General features: G+C 40.3%; 1 protein-coding gene across 1 annotated transcript in view; it reads right to left on the reverse strand.

Annotated features, from left to right (window-relative positions):
• The window catches only part of FANCB (FA complementation group B), a 110,026-nt gene that overhangs the window by 40,318 nt on the left and 42,259 nt on the right, over positions 1-27,449 (reverse strand). Inside the window, exons 3-4 of the mRNA XM_077480222.1 lie at positions 26,381-26,536; positions 4,344-4,430 (exon numbers count right to left, since the gene is read on the reverse strand). Of these exons, the coding sequence (XP_077336348.1) occupies positions 4,344-4,430; positions 26,381-26,536 (243 nt within the window). The remainder of the gene's footprint in view (positions 1-4,343; positions 4,431-26,380; positions 26,537-27,449) is intronic.

The following is a 27,449-nucleotide window of genomic DNA, read 5'->3' on the forward strand; positions in this document are numbered from 1 at the left end:
AATACTACCGGTGCCTCGAAAAACACCAGAAAGGCAGAGGGAGATTAGGGAAGTAAACAAGTGGCTGAGAAGCTGGTGTAGTAAGGAGGGATTTGGATTAATGGAGGACTGGGCCGACTTCTCAGTTGGTCACCAGTACTATAGAAGGGACAGACTGCACCTAAATGAAGAAAGTGCAGATCTGCTGGGAGTAAAGATGGCCAAAAAGTAGAGGGGTTGGAGGGTCCAGAGGTAGAGATAGTCAGCATGGAACATAGTGCAGGGGGTATTATTGGGGGCATTAGTAATAGCTAATTACGGAGCTAGGGATGTGGTGGAATCTTTATGGGTTTGCTTTAAGAGCAGATTAAATAAGGGCATTAGCCAGTGCATCCCATTGGGTTGGGTAATACATTTAAAAGAGAGCGAACAAAAGCCCTGGATGGCTTAACTCCAATGTATAAATGCATATAAAAACAGAAGAGAAGGCCTTCAAAAATTACAAGGTTAAGGGATCATCATTAGCATTCAGACTTTATAAAGAATGCAACAAGAAATGTAAAGGTGCAATTAGGGAGGCTAAGATGGAACACAAAAGACACATAGTGGAGGAGAGCAAAAAAAAAAATCTCAAGAAATTTTTTAAGTATGTAAACAGTAAAAAGGGAAGGGCAGACCATATTGGCCCCATAAAGAATGAGGAAGGACATCTGGATACAAAAGATGGGGAGATGGCGAAGGTATGGAATTTATTTTTCTCCTCAGTCTCCATGAGGGAATCGGGGGGCTTCAGTAACCAAACCTGCAGTGTTTATCCTCGTGACCCTTCAAAGGAAGCACCATCATGGCTAACAGAGGACAGAATTAGAATTAGACTTAGGAAACTTAACATTAATAAATCACTGGGACCAGATGGCTTGCACCCGAGGGTACTTAGGGAACTCAGTCAAGTAATTGCTAGGCCATTGTTCCTAATTTTTACTGACAGTCAACTGACTAGAATGGTACAAGCAGATTGGACAAAAGCCAATGTAGCACCAATATTTAAAAAGGGCCCAAATAAATCCCTGGGATGATAAGGGACTACAGTGGTGTGAAAAAGTGTTTGCCCCCCTTCCTCATTTCCTGTTCCTTTGCATGTTTGTCATACTTAAGTGTTTCGGAACATCAAACCAATTTAAACAATAGTCAAGGACAACACAAGTAAACACAAAATGCAATTTGTAAATGAAGGTGTTTATTATTAAAGGTGAAAAAAAATCCAAACCATCATGGCCCTGTGTGAAAAAGTGATTGCCTCCCTTGTTAAAACATACTATAACTGTGGTTGTCCACACCTGAGTTCAATTTCTCTAGCCACACCCAGGCCTGATTATTGCCACACCTGTTCACAATCAAGGCATCACTTAAATAGGAGCTGCTTGACACAGTAAGGTCCACCAGAAGATCCTTAAAAGCTACACATCATGCCGAGACCCAAAAAAATTCAGGAACAATTGAGAAAGAAAGTAATTGAGATCTATCAGTCTGGAAAGGGTTATAAAGCCATTTCCAAAGCTTTGGGAATCCAGCGAACCACAGTGAGAGCCATTATCCACAAATGGCGAAGACATGGAACAGTGGTGAACCTTCCCAGGAGTGGCCGGCCGCCCAAAATTACCCCAAGAGCGCAGCGACGACTCATCCAAGAGGTCACAAAAGACCCCACAACAACGTCCAAGGAACTGCAGGCCTCACTTGCCTCAGTTAAGGTCAGCGTTCATGCCTCCACCATCAGGAAAAGACTGGGCAAAAATGGCCTGCATGGCAGAGTTCCAAGGAGAAAACCACTGCTGAGCAAAAAGAACATCAAAGCTCGTCTCAATTTCTCCACAACACATCTTGATGATCCCCAAGACTTTTGGGACAACATTCTGTGGACCGATGAGACAAAAGTGGAACTCTTTGGAAGGTGTGTGTCCAAGTATATCTGGCGTAGAAGGAACACTGCATTTCATAAAAAGAACATTATACCAACAGTAAAATATGGTGGTGGTAGTGTGATGGTCTGGGGCTGTTTTGCTGCTTCAGGACCTGGAAGACTTGCCGTGATAAAAGGAACTATGAATTCTGCTGTCTACCAAGAGATCCTGAAGGAGAATGTCCGACCATCTGTTCGTGTACTCAAGCTGAAACGAACTTGGGTTCTGCAGCAGGACAATGATCCTAAACACACCAGCAAGTCCACCACCGAATGGCTGAAGAAAAACAAAATGAAGACTTTGGAGTGGCCTAGCCAAAGTCCTGAGCTGAATCCTATTGAGATGTTGTGGTATGACCTTAAAAAGGCCGTTCATGCTCGAAAACCCTCTAATGTAACTGAATTAGGACAATTCTGCAAAGATTAGTGGGCCAAAATTCCTCCAGGACGCTGTAAAAGCCTCATTGCACGTTATCGCAAACGCTTGGTTGCAGTTGTTGCTGCTAAGGGTGGCCCAACCAGTTATTAGGTTTAAGGGGCAATCACTTTTTCACACAGGGCCATGATGGTTTGGATTTTTTTCACCTTTAATAATAAACACCTTCATTTACAAATTGCATTTTGTGTTTACTTGTGTTGTCCTTGACTATTGTTTAAATTGGTTTGATGTTCCGAAACACTTAAGTGTGACAAACATGCAAAGGAACAGGAAATGAGGAAGGGGGCAAACACTTTTTCACACCACTGTATATAGAAGATTTTAGGAATGAAAACTGTATCATTATCAGTAATCAGCATGGATTCATGAAGAATCGTTCTTACCAAACCAATCTATTAACATTCTTTGAGGAGGTGAGTTGCCATCTAGATAAATGAAGGCCCATAGACTTGGTGTATCTGGATTTTGCAAAAGCATTTCACAGAGTTCCCCATAAACGTTTACTGTACAAAATAAGGTCCGTTGGCATGGATCGTAGGGTGAATACATGGATTGAAACCTGGCTAAAAGGGATAGTTCAGAGGCGGTAATAAATGGGGAATACTCGGAATGGTCAGGGGTGGATAATGGGGTCCCACAGGGTTCTGTGCTGAGACCAATCCTATTTAATTTGTTCATAAACGACCTGGAAAATGGGGTAAACAGTTCAATCTCTGTATTTGCAGACAATACTAAGCTAAGCAGGGCAAAAACTTTGCAGGATGTGGAAACCTTGCAAGATGATCTGAACAAATTAATGGGGTGGGCAACTACATGGCAAATGAGGTTTAATGTAGAAAAATGTAAAATAATGCATTTGGGTGGCAAAATATGAATGCAATCTATACACTAGGGGGACAACCTCTGGGGGAATCTAGGATGGAAAAGGACCTGGGGGTCCTAGTGGATGATAGGCTCAGCAATGGCATGCAATGCCAAGCTGCTGCTAACAAAGCAAACAGAATATTGGCATGCATTAAAAAAGGAATTAACTCCAGGGATAAATCGATAATTCTCCCACTCTAAGACTGTGGTCTGGCTGCACATGGAGTATGCTGTCCTGGGCACCAGTCCTCAGGAAGGATGTACTGGAAATGGAGCGAGTACAGAGAAGGTCAACAAAGCTATTAAAGGGTCTGGAGGATATTAGTTATGAGGAAAGGTTGCGAACACTGAACTTATTCTCTCTGGAGAAGACACGCTTGAGAGGGGATTTAATTTCAATTTACAAATACCGCACTGGTGACCCCACAATAGGGATAAAACTTTTTCTCGGAAGGGAGTTTAACAAAACATGTGGACACTCATTAAAATTAGAAGAAAAGAGGTTTAACTTTAAACTACGTAGAGGGTTCTTTACTGTAAGAGCAGCAAGGATGTGGAATTGACAAGTAAAAGAGTAGTGGTGCGCTGTACTAGAAAATAAATATGCTACTAAATGTAGTCACACATTTATAATATACACACGGCAGGGAAGGGTAGATGTAGATGCTCAAAATGGTGCTGTGCAAAATTGTCAAAGATACCCACTGTGGATTAGTGGTGGAGGATGAGCTTGAGGAATAATAATAATAAATAATCCACAGCTTGTGCAACAAAGTACTCATCTCCTAAAAAGATCAATTTTAAAATATCACATCATATAAATAAATTAAAAAATAGAAGTGTCCATAAACATTACATATTGCATATAGGCTAAAAGGATAACGAGCCCAAGCTAAAAGTGCAAAAAAACAAGACTTTACATCACTTTAAACTCATCGTAACAGGATAACAACTGTGTATGTAAGAATGTATTTCTTAAAAACGCACCCAAGTGACATTTCAAAAAAAGTGTTAAGTACCAAACCATACAAATAATATAAATATATGGAACAAAGTGTAGTTGCTCATCAAATGTTTTCACATTTTAAAACGTGTACTTACCTGTAATCTTGCTTCAAGGGTCTGTACCATTAGAAGATGATTTTCATGATATTGACTTTCAGTGATTTTTTCATCTCTGGTATCAACCTGAAATACGTTTAAAAAATATATATTATTTTTGCATTCACCAAAATGTTTTTATTTTTATTTATTTTTGCAGTCCATTGGAGGGCTATAGGTCTATAATGTTCGGGTTATGCTACTGCCTACAGAGGAACTGAACATTGGCTAACAAAATAAAAAAACTGTGGACAGCCCAGAATAACCCCTTCAAATATCAGCATGCTTCAATTTTGTAGCAAAGCCATACCAAGAGCATGATCATGAACACATAGGGGTGGGCCCTGTGTTTCTTAACAGACATCAAGAAAAGGATTTTAGGATGAGTACAAAAATCCATTTTTTTTCCTTTTTATTGAGGGGCGCAGGAAGTCTTTAGCCTTCAAGACATACAAAAGCAGTCCAAGTTAGGGGTGGGTGACACAGCAAATACTGACAAGCCCATACAAGTGACAATGAACTGTTGACTTCATGCGGACTCAAAAAAAACATTTTTATACCCAAAGATTACATCAAATGAGGCTGTAACATCCACTTGGCAGAACTTAGAGAATGTATGAACAGGAGACCATGTAGCAGCCCTGCAAATCTGGGAAATAGTATCTTGAAGCTGAAAGAGCTCAGGAAGCACTTATAGATCTAGCAAAGTACGCCTTGAGAGGGAGGTCTGGAGGCTGATCCTCGAGACCAACACTTGGTGAACTGAGGCTGAACAGAAGGATGGACTGAGCAATATTTCCAGTTGAGATAAAGGTAGAAATTACTTTAAGCAAGGAGGAGGTCATAGGCCTCAAAACCCCCTTGTTCTTAAGCAAAACCAGAATTGGTTTCTTGTGGGGTAAATCCACCAGTTCAGATACTCACCTAGCAGGGGTGATGACTACATGAAATGCTACCGTGGCATTGTTTGACTGTATCAAGATAAGATAACCCTCCAGAAGGATGGCCCAAAGCTGTACAGACAGCCAAATCATCAGATGTTCGAGGATGCTAACTGAAAGACAAGACTCCTTTGAAGATCGAGTCCCCTGCACCAACAAGGGGCCTAGGTCTCCTCCTCAACACAACAGGCCAGCATCCATCATAAGAATTCTCCAAAATATGGGAAAGAAATACTTTCTTCACTCCATAGCCAGACTACTTATCCACTAGGCCAGGGACAACCTTGTCCTCAAGGTAGACAAGTCAATCTGTCTACAGACAGGATTAAAATGTAATTAGTTTTACATTAAATGGAGAAGGATTAGAACACCTGTCAATTTTTATTGATATCTGTGATCTGAGATTCACCCACTCAATTTGTCCCGTTTACTGTTATCAAATGGTAAAATCTCAAATTCGGTTGACACCAGAACAGTGATAGAGATTTCCTCTCACTTTCTGTTTTAGCTATGGGGCAGGACAAGATGAAATGTCCCTCCTATGGGACACAGGTGGCAAAATACTTGACTTACTCTAGCCATTTTAACTTTTCTCGGACAACAAAGTTGCAATGTAGAGGTTGGAGTGAAACTGGGCCAATGAACTGTTTCAAAAGAGTTTACCATCAGATACAAGTGGCTACCATTATACATGCATAAGCAGGGAGTCTGAAGGCTCCTGGACTAAAGAGTTCAAATCAGAGACCAGAGTCTCAATTTTCTCTGGTGGAATTAACTCTCAGACTAAACTGGACTAGACTTTAAACTGATAGTGCAAGGACCACATGGCTACCGTATATACTCAAGTATAAGCCGAGTTTTTCAGCACATTTTTTTGTGCTGAAAGTGCCCTCCTCGGCTTGTACTCGAGTCATGGTGCCATCTCCCTACCTGATCAGCTGTGTAATGCTCAGATAGCAGCTGACCAGTGCTCATCATCTGTGATAGGCGGAACACTCAGCCGTGTCATGCAGTCAGACGGCAGCCGACCAGTGTTCAAAAGCCACGCCTCCTCCTCGTCCGTGATAGGGGAACACGCAGTGAGTCAGTGTTCAGTGTTCCGCCTATCATGGACATCTTCTCATTCTCATCCCATGGACGTGGGATTTATAGTGAGATAGGAGGAGGGCTGTAAATCGTCACCTTTTGCATTATTCCTTTCTAGGCACCCCTCAAATGCCCCAGCACTTTTATACATATTGCTTTTTTCCAAAATGCAGCACTTCAATGAGCTTAGCTGTATGTTCTGTCTGTTGCAACACAGCCATCCTTCCCTGTCTTGCACCTTGTCCTCTGTGCATGTAGAGCCTGTATCCAAATGTCTTCAATAAAAAGCCTTCATGCCACTTAAGAACATATTGAAGCTCTTTCCATATAAGGTAATGGAGTCCATACTCAGGAGACAAAATACTGGGAAACATTATAAAGAGGGAGGCTTTGGGACACCTGTGACACACAGAAAAGATAGTGCTAAACTATGTATGGTAGATTACAACAACCGTGGATGAAGATAACAGATTCATCTGTTGCCTGAATAATGCCATTTGATGTTCTTATGGTTTTCAACCTGTCATATTGACTGAGTCACACATTCATGAATCCTTGACACTCCTTACAGTATCGTGAGTGAAGTCAGTCTGACATGCACATTTGGAGTCCAGGTATAATTTACACTGCAGCTGGACTGGAGATATGAATCAAATAATTTACATACTGTTTACCATATATCTATATTCCTATTACCGGCTGGTCAGCTAGTCACCCCCAGGCTATGTATGTAATGTGTGAGTGTATGTGCTACGTGCGATGCAGCTGCAAACATTTCAGACAACATTATCTTTTTAATATATAACTGAGGTGAAGGTGGTGGGAATATTTTGCTAGACTTTGTAGTCTTATTTTTGTCATAAAAATCCCATGTTTAAGCTGCACGGTCCTCCAGTAACTTTCTTTTCTGGGGGTCTCCAACCCCAACTTCTGACATATGTTTATATGAGTTACCTGACCCACACCTCTATAGGCGAGTCAGCAAATATTTGGGATGCTGCATCTGCTCATATACTGCACTTTACAGCCTTTATCTAGTGAGTTACTGGCACACAATTTGTGTTTTTGTTGGTTCTTATGTGACTCTTGAGTCCCTATGGTACTCTTCCTGTCAGAAACTCCTAGTTATTTATTTGATACACTATAGACTTGGTTTCTCCACCAACACCTAGGCTGTTTAATTGCTTTTGGTTTTTCAGCATTGAGCAACCTCCTGCCAGACATGTTGAATAAAAAAAAAAATCACATAAATAGAAGCTGTCTGACAAATTAAAGCATGTCAACAGATCACAAAAAGCCACACATCATGCCACAATCTAAAAAAATTCAAGAACAGATTGGAAACAAAGTAATGTACATGTATCATTCTAGGAAGGGTTTCAAAGCCATTTCTAATGCCGCATACACACGACCGGACTTTCCGGCAGAAAAGGTCTGACGGTATCCTTTCAACGAATATTCCGATCATGTGCAGTCTTCATCTGACTTTTTTTTTCAAAAATTCTAATGGACCTAGAAATAGAGCATGTTTTAAATCTTTCCAATGGAATCAATTCCTATCGGGAAAACCATTCATCTGTATGCTATCCCGACAGACCAAAAACAACGCAAGGGCAGCTATCGACTACTGGCTATTTAACTTCCTTTTTCTAGTCCCGTCGTACATGTTGTACGCCACCGCGTTCTAAACAATCGGACTATGGTGTGATCGTGTGTACGCAAGTCATTTTCAGCGGAACTCCTTTGGAACGCCATCAGAAAAACCGCCAGAGTTTATTCTGACGAAAAAAACGATCCTGTGTACGTGGCATAAGGCTTTGGAGCTCAGGTGAACCATGGGGAAAGCCATTATTCACAAATGGAGATAACTTGGAACAGTGGTGAACCTTGCCAAGAGTGGCCAGCCTACAAAAATTACTCCAAGAGCATGACGACGGCTCATCCAGGAGTTAATAAAAGAAACCAGAACATCTAAAGAACTGCAGGCCTCACTTGCCTCAGGTAAGATCAATGTTCATGATTCAACAAGAAGAAAGAGACTGGGCAAAAATGGCATCAATGGGAGAGTTTCAAGGCCAAAGCCACTGTTGACCAAAAAGAACACAAAGGCTCTTCTAACATTTACCAAAAAACATTTTGATTATCCCCAAGACTTTTAGGCAAATATTCTGTGGACTGGTGCGATAAAAAATTTACTTTTTGGAAGGTGTGCGTCCATTACATCTGGCATAAAACTAATCCAGCATTTCATAACAAGAACGTCATTCTAACAGTCAGACATGGTGGTGGTAGCGTGATAGTCTGGGGTTGCTTTGCAGCTTCAGGACCTGGACGACTTACCATAATTCATGGAACCATGAATTTTGAGCTCTACCAGAAAATCCTAAAAGAGAATGTCTGCCCATCAGTTCGTGACCTCTAAATCAAGTACACTTGGGTTATGCAGCAGGACAATGATCTGAAACACAACAGAAAGTCTACCTCCAAATGGTTCAAACAAAGCAAAATTTTGTTTTTTGAGTGGCCTAGTCAAAGTCCGGACTGAAATCCAATTGAGATGCTGTATCATGACCTTACACAGGTGGTTCATGCTCAAAAACCCTCCAATGTGGCTGAATTAAAACAATTCTGCAAAAGAAGAGTGGGCCAAAATTGCTCCACAGCAATGTGAAAGACTCATCCCCCCCCCCCGTTCGGTGCAGAACATGTGAACAGGCAAAAAATTTGTTCGAACACCATTAAAGTCTATGGGACACGAATGTGAAAAATCAAAAGTGTTATTTTTAAGGGTTAATATGCAAGTTCTTTTCATAAAAAGTGTTTGGGGACCTGGGTCCTGCCCCAGGGGACATGTATCAATGCAAAAAAAAAAAAAGTTTTAAAAACAGAAGTTTTTTTCGAGAGCAGTGATTTTAATAATGCTTAAAATGAAATAATAAAAGTGAAATATTCCTTTAAATTTCGTACCTGGGGGGTGTCTATAGTATGCCTGTAAAGTGGCACATTTTTCCCGTGTTTATAACAGTCCCTGCACAAAATTAAATTTCTAAAGGAAAAAAGTCATTTAAAACTACTCGTGGCTATGACGAATTGTCGGCCCTGTGAACACACAAATCCCTGTTCTGTCAGGAGAGAAGAGACGTATCGTTTGTTCCTACTAAGTAGAAAAAATGATATGTCTCTTCCTCTAGTTAGTCCTATCCCCACAGGTTAGAACACACCCAGGAAACACACATTTAACCCCTTTATCGCCCCCTAGCGTTAACCTCTTCCCTGCCAGTGACATTTACACAGTAAACAGTGCATTTTTATAGCACTGATCGCTGTATAAATGCCAATGGTCCCAAAAATGTGTCAAAAGTGTCCGATCTGTCCACCGCAATACCGCCATTACTAGTAAAAAATAAATAAGTAAATAACGAAAATGCCATAAAATGTTTCCATAGTTTGTAGAGGCTATAACTTTTTTGCAAACCAATCAATATACACTTATTGCAATTTTTTTTACCAAACATATGTAAAAGAATATATATTGGCCTAAACTGAGGAAGAAATTTGTTTTTTAAAAACATTTTTGGGAATATTTATTATAGCAAAAAGTAAAAAATATATATTTTTTTTGAATTTCGCAAAAAATAAAAACCACAGAGGTGATCAAATACCGCCAAAAGAAAGCTCTATTTGTGGGAAAAAAAAGGTTTGTTTGGATACAGCGTCGCATGACCGCGCAATTGTCAGTTAAGACGACACAGCGCTGTATCGCAAAAAAATGGCCTGGTCATTAACCGTTTCCTGGCCGGCTCCTGTATATATACATCAGCAGAATGGCAGGGCTGGGCAAAGTAACATACCTGTACGTTACTTTGAATTTCCCGCCGTATGCGCACCTGCCGAGAGCTCTGTGACCATGGTCGCGGGACCTGCGGACTCGATCGCCACGGAGCTCAAGAACGGGGAGATGCCGATGTAAACAGCATCTCCCCGTTCTGCCTAGTGACAGCACACTGATCTTCTGCTCCCTGTCATCGGGAGCAGCAATCAGTGTGGTGTCACACACAGCCACGCCCCCATACAGTTAGAAACACGCCCCTAGGAACACTTAAGCCCTATACTGCCACCTAGTGGTTAACCCCATTTACTGCCAGTGACATTTTTACAGTAATCAATGCAATTTTATAGCATCAATCACTGTATTAATGCCAATGGTCCAAAAAATGTGTCAAAATTGTCCGATGTGTCCGCAAAATGTCGCAGTCATGATAAAAATCGTTGATCGCCACAATTACTAGTAAAAAAAAATAAAAAAATAAAAATGCCATAAAACTATCCCCTATTTTGTAGACACTATAACTTTTGCGCAAACCAATCAATAAAGGCTTATTGCGATTTTTTTTTATACCAAAAATATGTAGAAGAATACGTATCGGCCTAAAATGAAGGGAAACATTTTTTTTATACATATTTTTGGGGGATATTTATTATAGCAAAAAGTACAAAATTCTGAGTTTTGTATTTTTTGCAAAATAAAAAAAGTGTGAACATTTTTGAAAAACGTTTTCTTCATTTCTGTTATTAGTAGAGGTGCACCGAAATTTCGGCCGAAAACTGTGTTTTTTTTTATTCGACATAAAGAAAAAAACAGCCGAGACTGAAAGGGGGCAGGGTCCGCCCTGGGTGCCACCCATTATGGGAGTGTCATCCTGGGCTGCCCAGTCCTCCACTCCCTCATCCTCTCCGTGTGTCACGGAGCTCAATATTCCGGGCCACAGTAACAATGTCCCGCCTCCTGTCATAGACAGCACACTGATCCAATGGCGGCCCAGGCACATGGAGATCGCCGTTCTGATCCGGGCACTGGCAGGCTGCATATGATGGGCACTGGTGGTGAGACTGCTGTGCACTGGCAATATGCATATGACGGGCACTGGTGGTGAGGCTGCTGGGCACTGGCAGGCTGCATATGATGGGCACTGGTGGTGAGGCTGCTGGGCAATGGCAGGCTGCATATGATGGGCACTGGTGAGGCTGCTGGGCACAGGTAGGCTGCATTTGATGGACACTGGTGAGGCTGCATTGATTTCTTGTATCATGTTTGCAGTCTCTGACCATCTTTTAATGTAGAGCTGCTAGAGGTGCACCGAATGGAAATGTTGACAATACTATTAGCAGTGTGTTTAAGTTTAAGTAAGAGATTGCAGACATGATGCAAGAGATGGTTAGAGACTGAGGACATGATACAAGAGATGGTTAGAGACTGCAGACTGCATTTTTCTTGACCTTTCTTTCACTAAAGGTGCTATTAAAGTGATTGTAAAGGATCACTTTTTTTTTAAATAACAAACATGTCATACTTACCTCCACTGTGCACCTCGTTTTGCTCAGAGTGGCCCGAACATTGTCTTCTGGGGTCCCCCGTTGACTCTCGCGACTCCTCTCCACATCAGATAACCCCCGAGGAGGTTACCTTGTGGGCGCGCTCCCGAATCCAGGATTTGCATCTACAGACACGAATGCCAGACTTGGCCCCACCCTGTCATTGAATTTGATTGACAGCAGCGGGAGCCAATGGCTGTGCTGCTATAAATCTATCTAATCAAGAGCCGAGACCCCGTGGAGAGAGGGACAGCGTGTCCCTGCCAAAGAGGTGAAGGGGCTCAGGTAAGTAAAATGAGGGGCTGGGGGGTCGGTGACTGCCAGGTGTTTTTTCACCTTAATGCATAGGATGCATTAAGGTGAAAAAACACAAGGCTTTACAACCACTTTAATGGGCAACAATAAACTCATACCAATTTAAACTGATGATATTCATTAAAAAGTTTAATATAATACAATTATATATAAAAATATAAATATTTTTTTAAAACTGTCATTTTCGGTATCTGTTTTAGTTTTTGGCTTAATGCATTCTTCATTTTCGGTTTCGGCACCAAAATTTCCATTCGGTGCACCCCTAGTTATAAGATTTTGCAAATAAGTAATTTTTCTTCTTCACAAATATGCAGTTATGAGGCTGCACTGATGGGCACTGACTGGCACTAATGGGGCTGCACTGATAATCGGGGCACTGGTTATAACTGTAAATGTCCCCTGTCACAGGATAGCCGGATGTGGGCTTTCCTTTCCTCACGCTGTGACAGTGCCGAGGAAAGGAAATGCTGATAACTGGCATTTGTTTACATGTGATCAGCTGTGTTGGGACACAGCTGATCACATGGTAAGGAGACACTGCGATTGGCTCATCACCTCTATGTATAATCAGCTGTGTCCAAAGGATAGATGCCCTCCTAGAACTGGACAACCACGCTGTAGCTGTCTTTCAGCTATAGTGTGGTTGGCAAGTGGGAAGCGGATGCAGAAGGCTGATAATAGCCCATGCGCCAGGACGCACATTTATGGTTTCCATGGCAACCTGGGATTCGTCGAGCCCTGCACTGAACAATATTCTGGTTCTCCAAGATTAACCCACCCACACGTTCATTACTCAATGGCCCTGTAATCTATATTTCATGAAACCTTTCCTTACTGATTGTGTGCCTCCCTGTAACATCTTCTGTAAACTCCTAAACATCTCCTTTGCCATCTCATTTCATATGCACTGCTCTATGCACACTATACATCCCATAGTGCCTAGTCCAACATGGAAGTGAGAAAGAGGGTGGCTATGTTCCTCCTTACAGTGGAACCATGGAGAACAAGTGTAGCCACCCTCTAAACAGGAAGTTTGATTACAGGAGAAAAAAAAATTGAAGGAGCCTAAGGGCAAAAGAAGGTACTTTTTTAAAAATACGTACTTGAATAGAATTTTTTTTTTAACCAGAGTGTATTGTCACTTTAAATGGAAGCATTTAAATATCAAGGTGTAGTACAGATACCCCAGAATTGTTTTATGGGAATTGTATGTATAAATAATGATTTTTGTCCAACTTCTGACTGGTGATTGTGGAAAGGAAGAGATAAAAGGAATAAATAATCTAAGAAGAAGCCTAAATACCTGTAAGGCCGTGTACACACGGGCGGATTGTCTGCTCAACTACGTTCGTCAGACAATCCGACAGACAGTCCGTCCAAATTTTGAATGAACGGACTTGACCACACATGATGAACAGACAGTCCGCTGAAAACTTGCGCGATGACGTGTACAGCACGTACGACGGGACTAGAAAAACGACGTCCAATACACTGCAATGCAACCTTCGGCCGTGTAAATCCTTTCTGAGCATGCGCCATACTTAGTCCGTCCAACTTGCCTACACACGAGCGGACTGTCCGCTGAAACCAAGTTTGGACGGACAAAACCAAGTTTGGACGGACAAAATTACGGAAATTCCGAAAGACAAAGTCCGTCAGACTGTCCGCTGAAAAAGTCCGCTGAAGCCCACACACGAGCGGATTGTCCGCTGAAACACGGTTCAGCGGACTAAGTTGGGCAGACAATCCGCCCGTGTGTACGCGGCCTAAGACATACATCATATTTCAAGAAATAAGTAAATTCCATGTTCAATTTTGTGAAAACGATTTTAGATTGTTCTTGATTAACGTTTAGCTCAGAAACATCAAAATTGCTGTTAAAATGTTTAAATATGTGACTGGTTTGTGATAATATGTCTTGTGCGGTTCAATTAGACTCATAACATATTAGATATAATTTTTTGTAGCATATGGGACTCATCAAGATCATTCTACAAATTTCCCATTTCACACTGCAAACTTCTCTTTCAAAACAAATTCAGTTGGATCACAAGTCAACATTTACGAACTTGCTCAGGTGATGAAATATTAGGGCCAAGAAAATAAAGTCTTATATTTTTCGACTCCACATTTTTCTCTGGGGAGAGTTCATATTTTTGCAGTCTTCAGTTGTAACTACTGTATATGTGTCATACAGAGACTCCCAGGTCACTTTTCTGGGTAAGTTAACATTGGATTACAACTGACAAACTCTTTACAAATTGCTTGATTACTATGTAATGTAATTTATTATTATATTTCAATTCATTTCTATGTGAATTATATGCTCAACAGGACAATAATGGCAGTGTCCATTGTGAGATAATCTGGAATAAACAGAATGTAGCATCTGTACCATTGTACTATTCTAATTTTTGAACGCTAACTTGCTCTCACAAAGGAAATCCATTACTCAAAAGGCTTTACTTTTACAACAAATTGCATCATTGTGTTACCAGACACTTCTTTGTGACTTCTGGAAAGACCAAGACACCTTACTAGTCCAAAGGTAGATCTCCTGAGTTGGTCACAAAGTGGTTTTCTGCAATTTTCCCTCCTTTTAACACATGAGGAAAGCAACAAAAACACAAAGATTCACACTGGCTACAGCTCACCAATGCAAACAGCAATTATGTGGAGCAATCTCCAACTGGATTCACAAAAAAAATAAAAAACGGGGAGACAGAGAAAGGATAAACAGGAATAACTGCCCTATAATCTAATGTTAGGTGGTCTTTGCAAATCGAAAAGTTGAATCAGATGATTTGACAAGATGTGTCTGCACTCACATTGATACCTTTACTCAAAACCATTGCTGATTGGCAACCAGTGTTGAAACATGTAGAGAATATTTCTATCCCAATGCATACCACTAGCGTGGATCATTCTCCCTTTTTGGGGAAGGGGGTGTGGGGTTAAAGACCTCATCAGGAATGATTATTGCAGTCCTAGCTTTCTGAACTATTTGGAGGAAAATTTCCCACTGAGGTACTTTTACGCATATGTGTTGTAGGACAAGTAGATGGTAAGAGATGATGGGATATCTTCATCATCATGTTAAACTTTATTTTCGTAAAAGCAAAATAAAATAATAGTAAAAAAAAAAAGAGAAAGATATACATATATCTATATAGAGATATATATTGGTAAAGCAGAGAACCGTCAACACTGATGGATGCCACCCCCTGTGGCTGTATGGCTGAATTTGCATCACATTCGGACCAAAGTCATGCAGGACCCTTTTTTTGGTCCGCACCAGAATCGGATCGGTAGGCGCTATAACTTTTACGCAAACCAATCAATATACACTTATTGGGATTTTTGTTATCAAAGATATGTAGCAGAATACATGTTGGCCTAAATGTATAAAGAACATAGATTTAAAAAAAAAAAATTATTGGATGTGTTTTATAACAGAAAGTAAAAAATATTGTGTTTAACAAAATTTTCTGTCTTTTTTTGTTTATAATGCAAAAAATAAAAAGCGCAGAGGTGATCAACACCACCAAAAGAAAGCTCTATTTGTAGGAAAAGGAGATCATAAATTTTGTTTGACCGTGCACTTGTCAGTTAAAGTAACGCGGTGCCGTATTGCAAAAAATGGCCTGGTCATGAAGGGGGGTAAAACTTCAGACGCTGAAGTGGTTAAGTATGTTGCAGGTTTAGCTATGGAAAGACTGATATTAAATGAGAGCCACAAATTATAAAATTGCTGTTCTCTGTTGAACATGATCTTTCTTCTAATCTATCAAGATGATAAAAACATTCTTAATACTTTGTACAGAATTTTCCATTCAAGCTTTTATTAAGCATTAACAGAAGTAGACAAAAAATTATACTGGCATCTTTGATCTCTATTTTTCTTTTTTCAGTAATACATACCATTTTCTTTCCTTCTTAAAGAGAGACATTTCACCTTATGTAATATTTACATTGGCTGTTGAACTAAACGCTTACTTTACCACACGTGTTGTAACTGTACCCATTATCTACCAATCCTGCACATTGTTTCTGTGTTTGTCTTTCACACTACACTAGATACATGACAGCAGCAGTTACTGTAGAGGATAATGCTTACTGTGGAGACACTATCTATAGAACACCGTGCAATATACCCTGCCCACAGGCAAATCTGTTAAAACAAGTGGTGGAAAGGTAATGTGATATTGTTATAAACCAAGGCAATGTTATTTAGAAGGAAATGGCATCCCAAAAGTATACCCATCCAAGATGCCCAAAATATTATTGAACTCAGGGGCTAATTGTAAAAGAAGAATTGTCACAAGCCTGAGTAAATAAATGGATAGAGGCATTGTAAACCAGACCAGAAGCTCAAGTACAAGTAAACTGGACCCCACTGCAACCATTTAGGACGTGACAGGGATGTCCACTCTCTTCATTGTTGTTCGATCTATCTCTAGAACCCCTCCTTGCGATTATCTGGGCAAATCAAGACATCCAGGGCATAGAAATAGCTGGGCAAGAACATAAGGTATCTGCATTTGCAGATGATATTATGTTCTATGTATCTAATCCAAGACGTACACCGCCTAATATTTAAATGGAACTGAAAAGATATGGGGAGATCTCAAACTTAAAGGTCAATGAAGAGAATTCTGAAATATTAAACATCTCTGTCCCCTTATGGAAGAGTAGGACCCTTAAACCTCTGTACTCTCTTAAATGGAAACAGAAGGGCTTGAAATATCTAGGCATAAACTTATCTGCGTCTGCAACGGATTTATATCAGAATAATTATCTACCTCTCCTCAATAAAATCTAGCTGGATTTAAATGGCTATCCTGCTGGTAGGCATTTCTGGCTGGACAGGATAAACGTGATTAAAATGGTGACTCTTCCAAAGGCTCTGTATATTTTGGTGGCGCTCCCAATAAATATACCATTGGGGGGGGGGGGGGGGTTAAAACTGTTAAAGAGATTTATCTGGAAACATAGAGGCCTTCTTGTTGCATATAAAATGCTTGTTAGACCTAAGTTATCTAGGTAATAGGTAATTGTCCATACCACACTTTGAGAATTATCACAAAGCGGCAGTCCTGGCAAGAATAGTTGATTGGATGCATAGTGCCCCTTTTAAAATCTGGGTATAATTAGAGGGTATTTTAAGCAAATCACCCCTGGCCAGACCATTTGGCTGCCGTGGCAATACAGAGGCTTATCCAAGGATTACAGCAGAAACCTTAAGGCTACTTTCACACTGGGGCTTTGGGGGCATGGGCGGTAAAGCGCTGCTATTTTTAGCGGTGCGTTACCATCGTTTTAGCAGCACTATTCAGCCCCTAGCGGGATGCTTTTAACCCCCGTTAGCAGCCAAAAAAGGGTTAAAACTGCCAGCAATGGGCAGGGGCACTTTAGGACGGTGTGTACACCACACCTACAGCGCTGCAAAGATGCTGCTTGCAGGACATTTTTAACCGTCCTGCAAATGCACTGCTCCAGTGTGAAAGCACTCGGGCTTTCACACTGGAGTGAGAGGAGAGGCTCTTTACAGACGCTATTTTTAGCGCTATAGAGCCTGTATAGCATGTCAGTGTGGAAGCAGCCTAAGAGCCTGGAAAAGCGTCTATAAAAATATGAAATGGTAGTATAATAGTCCCTTAATGCTCTTATCAGGTACAAACTATATCTGCTAGGGAAAGAGAATAAGTCCTATTTATATTGGACAATCTCAAAGTGTCTGAGATTAAGAGATGTTTTGAATGGGAATGTATTTTGCTCATTATCAAAATTTTGACGTATGACCCCTCACCATGGGATGCCTTGAGATATCGACAACTCCAGCATTTCATGGATTCTTTGCCAAAATCTCTTTGCTAAATCTGCAAGCTCAATCCATTGGAGAGGCGCATAGACCAGGGGGAGACGACTAGACATGGCATTTCTAATTTATATAAGATGTTAATCTCATCCCACAGACCCTGGGCCCGTTTGTCTCTTGAAAGAATGGGAGCACAAATTAAATCAACTTATGCCTGAAGCAATAAATCATAAAGCTACTTACTGATTATGTACATTCTACCTCAATAGACATGAGGATAAATAAATTAATTACAAACTGTTAACTAGGTGGTATTATGTCCCAGCCAAATTATATAAAATCACTTCAACACTGCCATCGGATTGTTGGAGAGAATGTGAGGAACGCATGCCCATATTTGGTGGCATTGCACAATGATTCAGCTATACTGGAAAAAAAGATGATTAGTAAGTCTGAATTTGGGCAAGACCCTGGCAGTGCTTATTTCATGCTACAAACGAGACAAGGAAAAAAAACAAAAAGTCTATCATTCCATTTTTGCTGAATGCAGCAAAGGCATTGATCCTGAAATATTGGAAATCAGAGAAAATACAAACTATGTTGGAATGTTTTAGAGAGGTAAACAGAACAAGATTAATGGAAGATTTGATATATTGACAAAATGATTCTTATTCAAAATTCTATGTAATTTGGAAAAGTTGGTTCAGGTTTAAACAGTCTTTGATTTACATAGGATATGTGGGTAACGAAAATATATTGGAGGAGGGGAGAGAGGGTGTGGTGGAGAAAACCCCATAATATGTAAAATAGAAAGTAGATGGGGAAAGGAATGAGCCCTATTTATTGTGCACTTTCTTTCAGTTACTCCAAACACCCACACTGGGATTGAGTTATTATGAAAGAAGGAGGGATATAATAGGATGGGTATGGGAATGGTATAGGAAGGCAAGTGTGGGACCAGGGAGGTACAATCCTCCCAAGTTTTTGCCCCCTAAATTATCACAGCTGGTTTCTAACACAATTTTTATGGGGGTGGGAGGGAAAGAAGGGCTGCACAGGTTGAGAATGCCCAAGTTGGGCCTGTAATGGAAATTTGTAGGTTCTGTATATAATTGTATTCTATTTTATGTGTATTGCACAATGCCCTCACTGTGCACACGGCACTAATAATGTTTTCAGTACATGTTTTGCATTCTTTCGAGTTCTGATTAGAATAAGCCTGCCTATGTAACACCCCTTGTTACCATAAACGTACAATTGTAATATTAATGTGATACCTACGTAATCATGTGTATAAAAGCCTTCAAATGCGTCATAATAAAGGAGAACGGTTATTTGGAAAGATGCTGAGCGTATCTTTTGTGTCTGTTCCCTACTGCAGTAGTTATTAATTTGGAACCACTAATCAATATGAGGATAGGAGTTGCCAATCATCAAAATATCCATTTCAGGTGGCGAAGCCAGCCCAGCAGGGGTTATCAGGTGACCCTGAGTATCCGAAACAAGGAGCTTGAGACGATCCGGGAATTTCTGATAATCAGCCGGCTGAGGTAAGCCTTTTGCTTACATTTGAGTTATCAGACTTCCTTGATCGGTAAGGCATTTTCGGGACAAAGGGTACCTATTTTACTCCCCTTAATCGAACTGTATTGATTAGTGTTTATATGTTATGTTGTCACTGTCTACTGTCCATCAGAGTGTTATAGAGAAAGGGAAGAATAGTGCTGTTCACAGAGTATAATGTAGTACATCTGCTAGATAAAGTAGTCTAGAGGCAAGAGGGTATAGGCACACGTAGAGAAGACTGGCCAGTCATTATGGGCATTAAATTAAGTAAGAGAATGATGGGTAAGAGACCCTCAAAAATGCCCAGCGCAAGAGGTGCGCTATATATGAACCGAAGGTGCGGTTCTGCCTATACTGAGCCCCTAGATTAATGGTTAAAGTGGACAGGGATCCACAATGGGTAACTGGGTTACCAAAGTCCACAGGGACTAAGAATCATGCAGAGTATACAGCTAGAGAAACGGCTATTTATGTGAGCAGGATGGATCAAGAGTGACATTAACACTAGACAGAAAGGGACTTTTTGATGTTAAGTTGTGGGATGAATTTGGGGTCAGACACAACAACTAGTAAAGTCAAGAAACAGTAATGAGAGTTAAAACAAAATGCTTTATATGTTGTCAGAGAGGGAAGATGGGATGAGCACTATGGCTGCCCGTCTGATCATAGAAGGTACAGTATGTGAAGTATGGAATTACAATACATTGGATGCAAAGGATATCAGAACAAAATAAAGAAAGCAGAAATTTAAGCAAGGAAGTATTAAAAAGCGTTAAAAGAAAGTGAGAGAATGATATGCATGTGTTGTGTACAAATGGGAATAATGTAAGCAATTTTAGAGATATATTTGAGTATGTTTGTGAATGCTGGAACCTTTAGTTCGCTCGCTTGTGTCATGTACGCAGATGTGACCCCCACCTTTGTGCTCTCCTCAAAGAATGTAGCTGGGATGAGAGTTGGTGATAAGCTGGGAGGACACCATGCCAATTTCAGTTTTTTAGACAAAACATTTATAACAAAATGTGCCGGGTTAACGAACCTAATGATAAACAATGTGATCACAATTATTTTTGAATCTGTTTTCCAAACATGGTAAAATCAAGGTTACATTTAACCATGTCTTACACTAATTGAATATCTTTTGATAGTGGAAACAGAAAAAAAAAAAAAAGAGAGAGAAATTGAGTAAAATTAAGTAACATGTCCCCCTTTAAGGACATTTATCTGTGCATATATATATTAGTGTGTGATATTGAAATGATCATATGAGTATTAATTTCTAATATGAGTTTAACAATTTTATTAATAAATATAGATATATTGAAACTGGTTTAGACAACCTTTGGTTGGAAATGAAATACAGGTTAATGGGAAAATTGGTAAAAATGGAATTAGTTTAGATTAAGATAACAATTTTGTAATTTTACATTTATTGAGTGGAGAGAAAAAAAAGATTAAGATGAGGTTGTTAATTTGAATACAGCTGCAATAATGTTTAACAAAGCCAAGATGAATGGGATACATAAGGAAGTTTTTCTACAGAAATGAAATCTTAAAGTCTGATAATAACTTAATGTGCGGTCCATGATGTGAGAGTAATAATAACATGTAAATATAACAGACCCATCACATCAAGTCCACACACTCTGTTAGGATAGATGCTGCCTGCAGCCAGTTGGTTTATAGTTTTTAAAGGCCGAGTGCTTTCTGGTCCTTCATACATATTGTTTGTCCTTTTGTTTTTATGTACCGTATATACTCGAGTATAAGCCGAGATTTTCAGCCTCTTTTTTGAGGCTGAAAGTGCCCCCCTCGGCTTATACTCGAGTCATCGCTGTCTGCCTGCTCGATCAGCGTGTCGAGCAGACAGACAGCGGCCATTCTATTCTAATTCAAAAGCCGCGCCTCCGGCTCCGCCTTCGCCTGTGATAGGCGGAACACTGAATTTCCCAGCAGCCTGTGTTCCGCCTATCACGGACATCCGCTCATCCTCGTACTACGGACGAGGATGAAAGGATGGCCGTGATAGGCGGAACACAGACTGCTGGGAAATTGTGTTCCGCCTATCACAGACAGGGAGGCGCGGCATTTGAACAGGAAAATGGGCGCCGACGAAGAGCGGTGATCCTGGGACGGGACCGGACGGAGGCTCGGCTCGGCTCGGGACGGGACCGGACGGAGTCTCGGGACGGGACGGGACCGGACCGGACGGAGGCTCGGCTCGGGACGGGACGGGACCGGACGGAGGCTCGGGACCGGACGGAGGCTGGGGACACAGGTAGGCTGGACACACAAGGCCTCACACACACACACACACACACACACACACACACACACACACACACACACACACACACACACACACATGGATGGACACACACACAGGGATGGATGGATGGATGGATGGACGGACACACACACAGGGATGGATGGATGGATGGACACACACACAGGGATGGATGGATGGATGGACACACACACACACAGGGATGGATGGATGGATGGACACACACACACACAGGGATGGATGGATGGATGGACACACACACAGGGATGGACAGGCATATCTCACCCTCGGCTTATACACGAGTCAATAGGTTTCCCAGTTTTTTGGGGGTAAATTGGGGGCCTCGGCTTATACTCGGGTCGGCCTATACTCGAGTATATACGGTATTTTTATTTTTGAAATCCAAAGCAGAATGTGTGGATTGTGAAATGATGTGCCCCTTTTCCTTGTAAATGCAGTGGGTATAAGTAGAAGAATATTTTGGATTTATGGACATCTCTGCATGACTGCAGGGTATTCTTATCATTTATTATAATATTGCTAGGAAAAAGTTGTCTTTTTGAAACATGAAACAGGAGTTCTTACACAATAAGCATGATAGGAAAAAGCTATTGTTATATTTATGCAAGCTGGACCCAGTAATCAAGGGTTCACTCCGATGTATCAGAGCTGTAGCTTTATGCAAAGTTGCTATTAGACAAAGTTACAGATATTATTTTGGTTGAATATTTAATTTTTAATAGTCCGACATTCTGCACAGCAAATATATAGCTAAGTGTTTGTCTAATGAAAGGTTCAAAATATGAATTTGTTTTGTGTGTTTATGTACAAATCTAACAATGAAAAATGTGTACATTTGAATTCAGCCACCTTATTGCCTCTATTGGAGGAGGCTGGAGACAAAGAAAAAGCACGTGTTAAATTGATGACATAGGAATCAGCTGCTGTGAGCCCAGTGCAGGACACACTCCCTGGAGACCCGAGTATTTACTTTTTTGTATTGTTATTCCTGGTTTTATACTGAGGATGAAGTTTATCACCCAGAAGGATTCCCTGTATTCAGAGTCATTGGATCCTTTTTCTCCATCTCAAGAAGCAGAGCTCCATGTTTTAGAAAAACCTGTGAGCTATAAAAAGAGTATATATTTATATAGATAGTCAAGATAGAGAGCTTTTGGTTCCATTTGAAGGGCCAGAAGTTTGTTTTTTACTTCGGCAGGTAAAGCAATCAAGCATGCCAAGTTAATTTGATCGGCTGTTTTCAGCCTTCCAGGTTCTTGCTGAGGTAGCCATACTAACAGGAAAAAACTCACATATGGAAGCAGACCAGGCGACTCTAAGGATGCTGTATTTACAGCCCCGGACACTTGCTGGGTCTGTGCAACTCACAGATTCCACCCTAGTTCTGGTCCAGTATAGCTGGGATTAATAATTGAACTTTAAGGACCCCAGAACGAGAAGCACAAGTGGTCCACAGAGGGCAACTTCTTACGAAACAAGACTTTGGAAAAGGTGATTATTTATGTCTGCCAGACACTCTTTTCCCTTCAGCTTGACACGTGGACCGTGTCATCAGTCCCAAGCAGTTATGGCTGCCTTAGTAAATGAGCATGGGATAGAGCCAGGGTTCTACACAGTTGTTTTTATAACATACCACTTTTTGTTTTACCTGTTACCAAAGGTGTTACCAAAAGCTGAACATCCCTTCCAGAGATAACAAAAAGATATATCCAGATGCCCAAGTCAGGATCTTACGAGTATGTATTTTGTTTGTATGGACATGTTTTCTGGATGTCCAGTGGCAAATGCTACTGCAAAGGCCACAGTGTTATCAGAAGTAGTTTTTAAGTACAGAGTGCAGAATCTACATAGAGTAACGGAGGAAATCATTTTTATAAGAGAGTCCTTATTAGAAGTTTTGAGGTTTTATTTTTACACCCCCTACTGTCTACAATGTAGTGGACAAAGTAGAGTAAGAAACTAGAAAACTTTTGCCTGAATGTTTTATTATATTTTATCAAGCCCGTAGGGGGATGTTGGACTCTCTCCCTATGGGAATTGGTTTGGGAGTGTGTTACTCACTTGCTTATATTTTGTCTCAGCAGCTGAAGTCCTCCATTCGGATCTCACAGAGAATGTTGCTGATCTTTTAAGGTTTTTGACAAACTCATTTATGTGTTTTCTCCCCAATTCCAGATCCTAAAAGTTTGGAAGGATCTAAAACTAAAGCCAGTTGACTTGTGGATTGTTAAGAGACATTTATATATAAGGAAATGTTTGGAGACTCAATACAGCATCTATTTCATGTACAGTTTTGCAAAACTTGAAGGAAAAGTGACCTGGATCTACACCAGACACTGCAAAAATGACTAAATGAAAGAAATCTCTGTGTTTGATTTGTTTCCTTCTTGCGATCACAGTCTAGAGCAATTTTTGATTCAATTACTTTAATTGTAAGGGATATATATATTTGAAAAGTAGTTTAGCCATGTTGAAGTCATATTTGTCTTTTGTACCTCCATTTTATGTAGAATCATCTGTGTTTACATATGCTGATAAGTCAGCATACCAGCAATTAAGCTAGAAGGCCATTCTGGCCACAGGAGTGTACAGCCAGTACTCTGTAAATATGTATTTGTTTTTCACAGTGAAAAGTCGTTTTGTAATGAAAAAAGCTGCTAAGCGTGTGGAGGTTCCAGGTTAAAGGTGATAGCAGGTATGGTTAGTGATCAAAATATTGATCAAAAGAGAGGAGACTGTAATGGAAATTTGTAGGTTCTGTATATAATTGTATTCTATTTTATGTGTATTGCACAATGCCCTCACTGTGCACACGGCACTAATAATGTTTTCAGTACATGTTTTGCATTCTTTCGAGTTCTGATTAGAATAAGCCTGCCTATGTAACACCCCTTGTTACCATAAACGTACAATTGTAATATTAATGTGATACCTACGTAATCATGTGTATAAAAGCCTTCAAATGCGTCATAATAAAGGAGAACGGTTATTTGGAAAGATGCTGAGCGTATCTTTTGTGTCTGTTCCCTACTGCAGTAGTTATTAATTTGGAACCACTAATCAATATGAGGATAGGAGTTGCCTATCAATTAAATATCCATTTCAGGCCATATTGGGTCATCACGAGAGGGGGACGTAGAACCGAGGAGCAGTAAATTTCCCAAGTTTCTCCCTCCTAAATTATCACACATGGTTTTTGGTACAAAATGTTTTCATTTTTCTTGTTGATGTTGTTACGTCACAAACACAGGGAGTTAGGGGATGATGATGGGGGAAGACAAGTTGGCTGGGGAGTGGACGATTGGGGGAGCAAGGATTAGAACTTTGAGATTTTTTCCCTTTTTTTGTGGGAAATGTTTGTATCTGATTGTGGGCCACCCCTCCTCTTGCACTCTCTTACACGCCTCCATTGGGAAGAAACCCGATACATATTGCCATTTTGATGGGATCCTAAGAGATACACCTTTTACAAATGTTTGTTAGTGTATTTATGTTGTGTCATGTTTGAGATGTTAGTCTATTTGAAGAATACAGTTGGCTTTTTTTAAAGTAATGTTGTGTATGGTAATTGTTTTTTTGCAAAATAGAATAAAAAATAGAATTTAAACACAATCCTGAGTAACTGATAAAAAATAAAAAAAATAGCACGTGAAAAAGTGATATTAAAATTAGCATTAAAAAAAAAAAAACACGTTATACTTACCTGTTCTGTGCGATGGTTTTGCACAGAGCAGCCCCAATCCTCTTCACAGGTCCCCCTGACGGCACTCCTGACTTCTCCGAGTGCCCCCATAGCAAACTGCTTACTATGGGGACACCCATGCATGCTTGCTACTGAGCCACCTGTGTGTGTGTCCATAAGACACACAGGACTAGACTCGGCTCTGACCTTTGCTCCCTCCTCAATGGCTGTGATTGACATCACATCCCATAATGCTAGTTTTGACAATCCAGTAAAATTTTACAGTACTTATTCTAAAGATTCTCAAGATGAGCTTATAAGTGGTTTTACTGTTTAGTATACAAAGTTGTTTGTCAAGTATACATATACACTGTGGTTTTGTCAACGTAATATAACATCTGCTTAATAAAAACATTTATTGGAATTTTTTTTTACAGTACTTGGAAAAAAAATCTCCTTTTATGGTGTAATTATTGCCTGTCTGTTGGCATCTCTTTCTACAACTTCTTGGATTCCTTGCATGCCTTGTAGCCTCTCCTCTGCTCATACATGTGGTTTGCTATTGTTACCTGGGAACAAATAGCCTATGGTACTTTGTTGTCTGCAAACAATGATGATGTCATATGTCATGTGTTTCCAATACGGACTGTGCCTTCTGAAACTCCCCCTCTCAGCACCTCTTTAACCCAGGCAGTAAAAAGATTGTAAAATATGTGACACAGCAGTTCATATTCACAGGACATAGGGAAGGTGTGTCACAGAAGTCAATGAAGTAAATATTCAAAAAATGTGTTTAAAGATTTCATGATCATTTCAATCAGTAGTAGTAGACAAGAGATAATTCAAATGCAATGTAGAAATGAATATAAGATTTAAAATTTTGACCACAGATACATTTTAAAGTTTTTAAAATGCATGTCAAGCCAAAAACTTTTATTTTGTACTTACAGGATAGTTAATTTCAGCACAGTCTGTTAGCCTGAATGCCTGTTGGCCAGCAGGATGTAATGGATCATCTTCAAACAGTAGCAGAATCTGATCAGATCCACTGCCGACAAAATCGTCTACCAATGTTCTTCCGACGTGCTGCCATGTTGCAGTTATCTGTGAATCAAACATATGCAGATTTTCCTTTCTGTCAATGCATCTCAGTAAAGCTTGTCATACATGCAAGCTGCATTTTCCCATATACTTTAAATTGGATCACGTATTTTAGAAACATAGAGCAACACAAAGCAACACCACTCTCAAGTGGCTGTGTGAACTGTGTATATTATACTGTATGTTAAGGCTGGATTCACACATGTGTGGTGCGAAGTCCAGCTCTGTTTTCTCTGCGAAGAGAAAAAAAACAGCTGTTCATTGGTTCCTCTGCATTGTAGCTGCGGATCGGCTGACCTAGGAGAGGGGGAGGTGTAGTGAGGAGGGGGAGAGAATTTGTGTTCAGAACAGAATGCATCTGCGAATCAGATGCATTCCCATAGAAGATAATGTGCCTGCAATTTGCACCGCAATGCCTAGAAAACGCACATGTTTTTTTGGACAATGCAGAGTGCGAATGCATTGCGCATATGTGAACCAGATGCATTAAAGCTAATAGATTTTAAAATGTTATACAAATTGGATGGGATCTAAGCCACATCCAATTCGCATAGGTGTGAACCCAGCCAAAGTCTTTACACCAGTCACAGCAGAGCAGTAAATAGATAGATTGATGTCACAGTATTGCAATTTCTGCACATTAATGTAATGTTGACTGACAGTTCAAGTGTAGATGTACTACTACTTATATCCCTTGGCTGTTGTAGTGGAGCAGTTCACAGAAGAATAACTTTTTATACATAGCTTTGTGTTACAGCAGTATGTGGATGTGATGTGTTCCGCCATTATAGAGTCCTTTATAAAAAATACTGGTTGCTTGTCTGTCAAGCTGATTCAATAGTTTCAATACCTTTACTTGGAAAATGCATGTAGATAAGAGAGACTTCTCTCTGGTCAGTGAGTAATGAAGCCAGAG

Source organism: Lithobates pipiens, unplaced genomic scaffold (genome assembly GCF_037356315.1).
Source record: "Lithobates pipiens isolate NorthernLeopardFrog02 unplaced genomic scaffold, aLitPip1_a1.2 Scaffold_16, whole genome shotgun sequence".
Classification (NCBI taxonomy): Eukaryota; Metazoa; Chordata; class Amphibia; order Anura; family Ranidae; genus Lithobates; species Lithobates pipiens.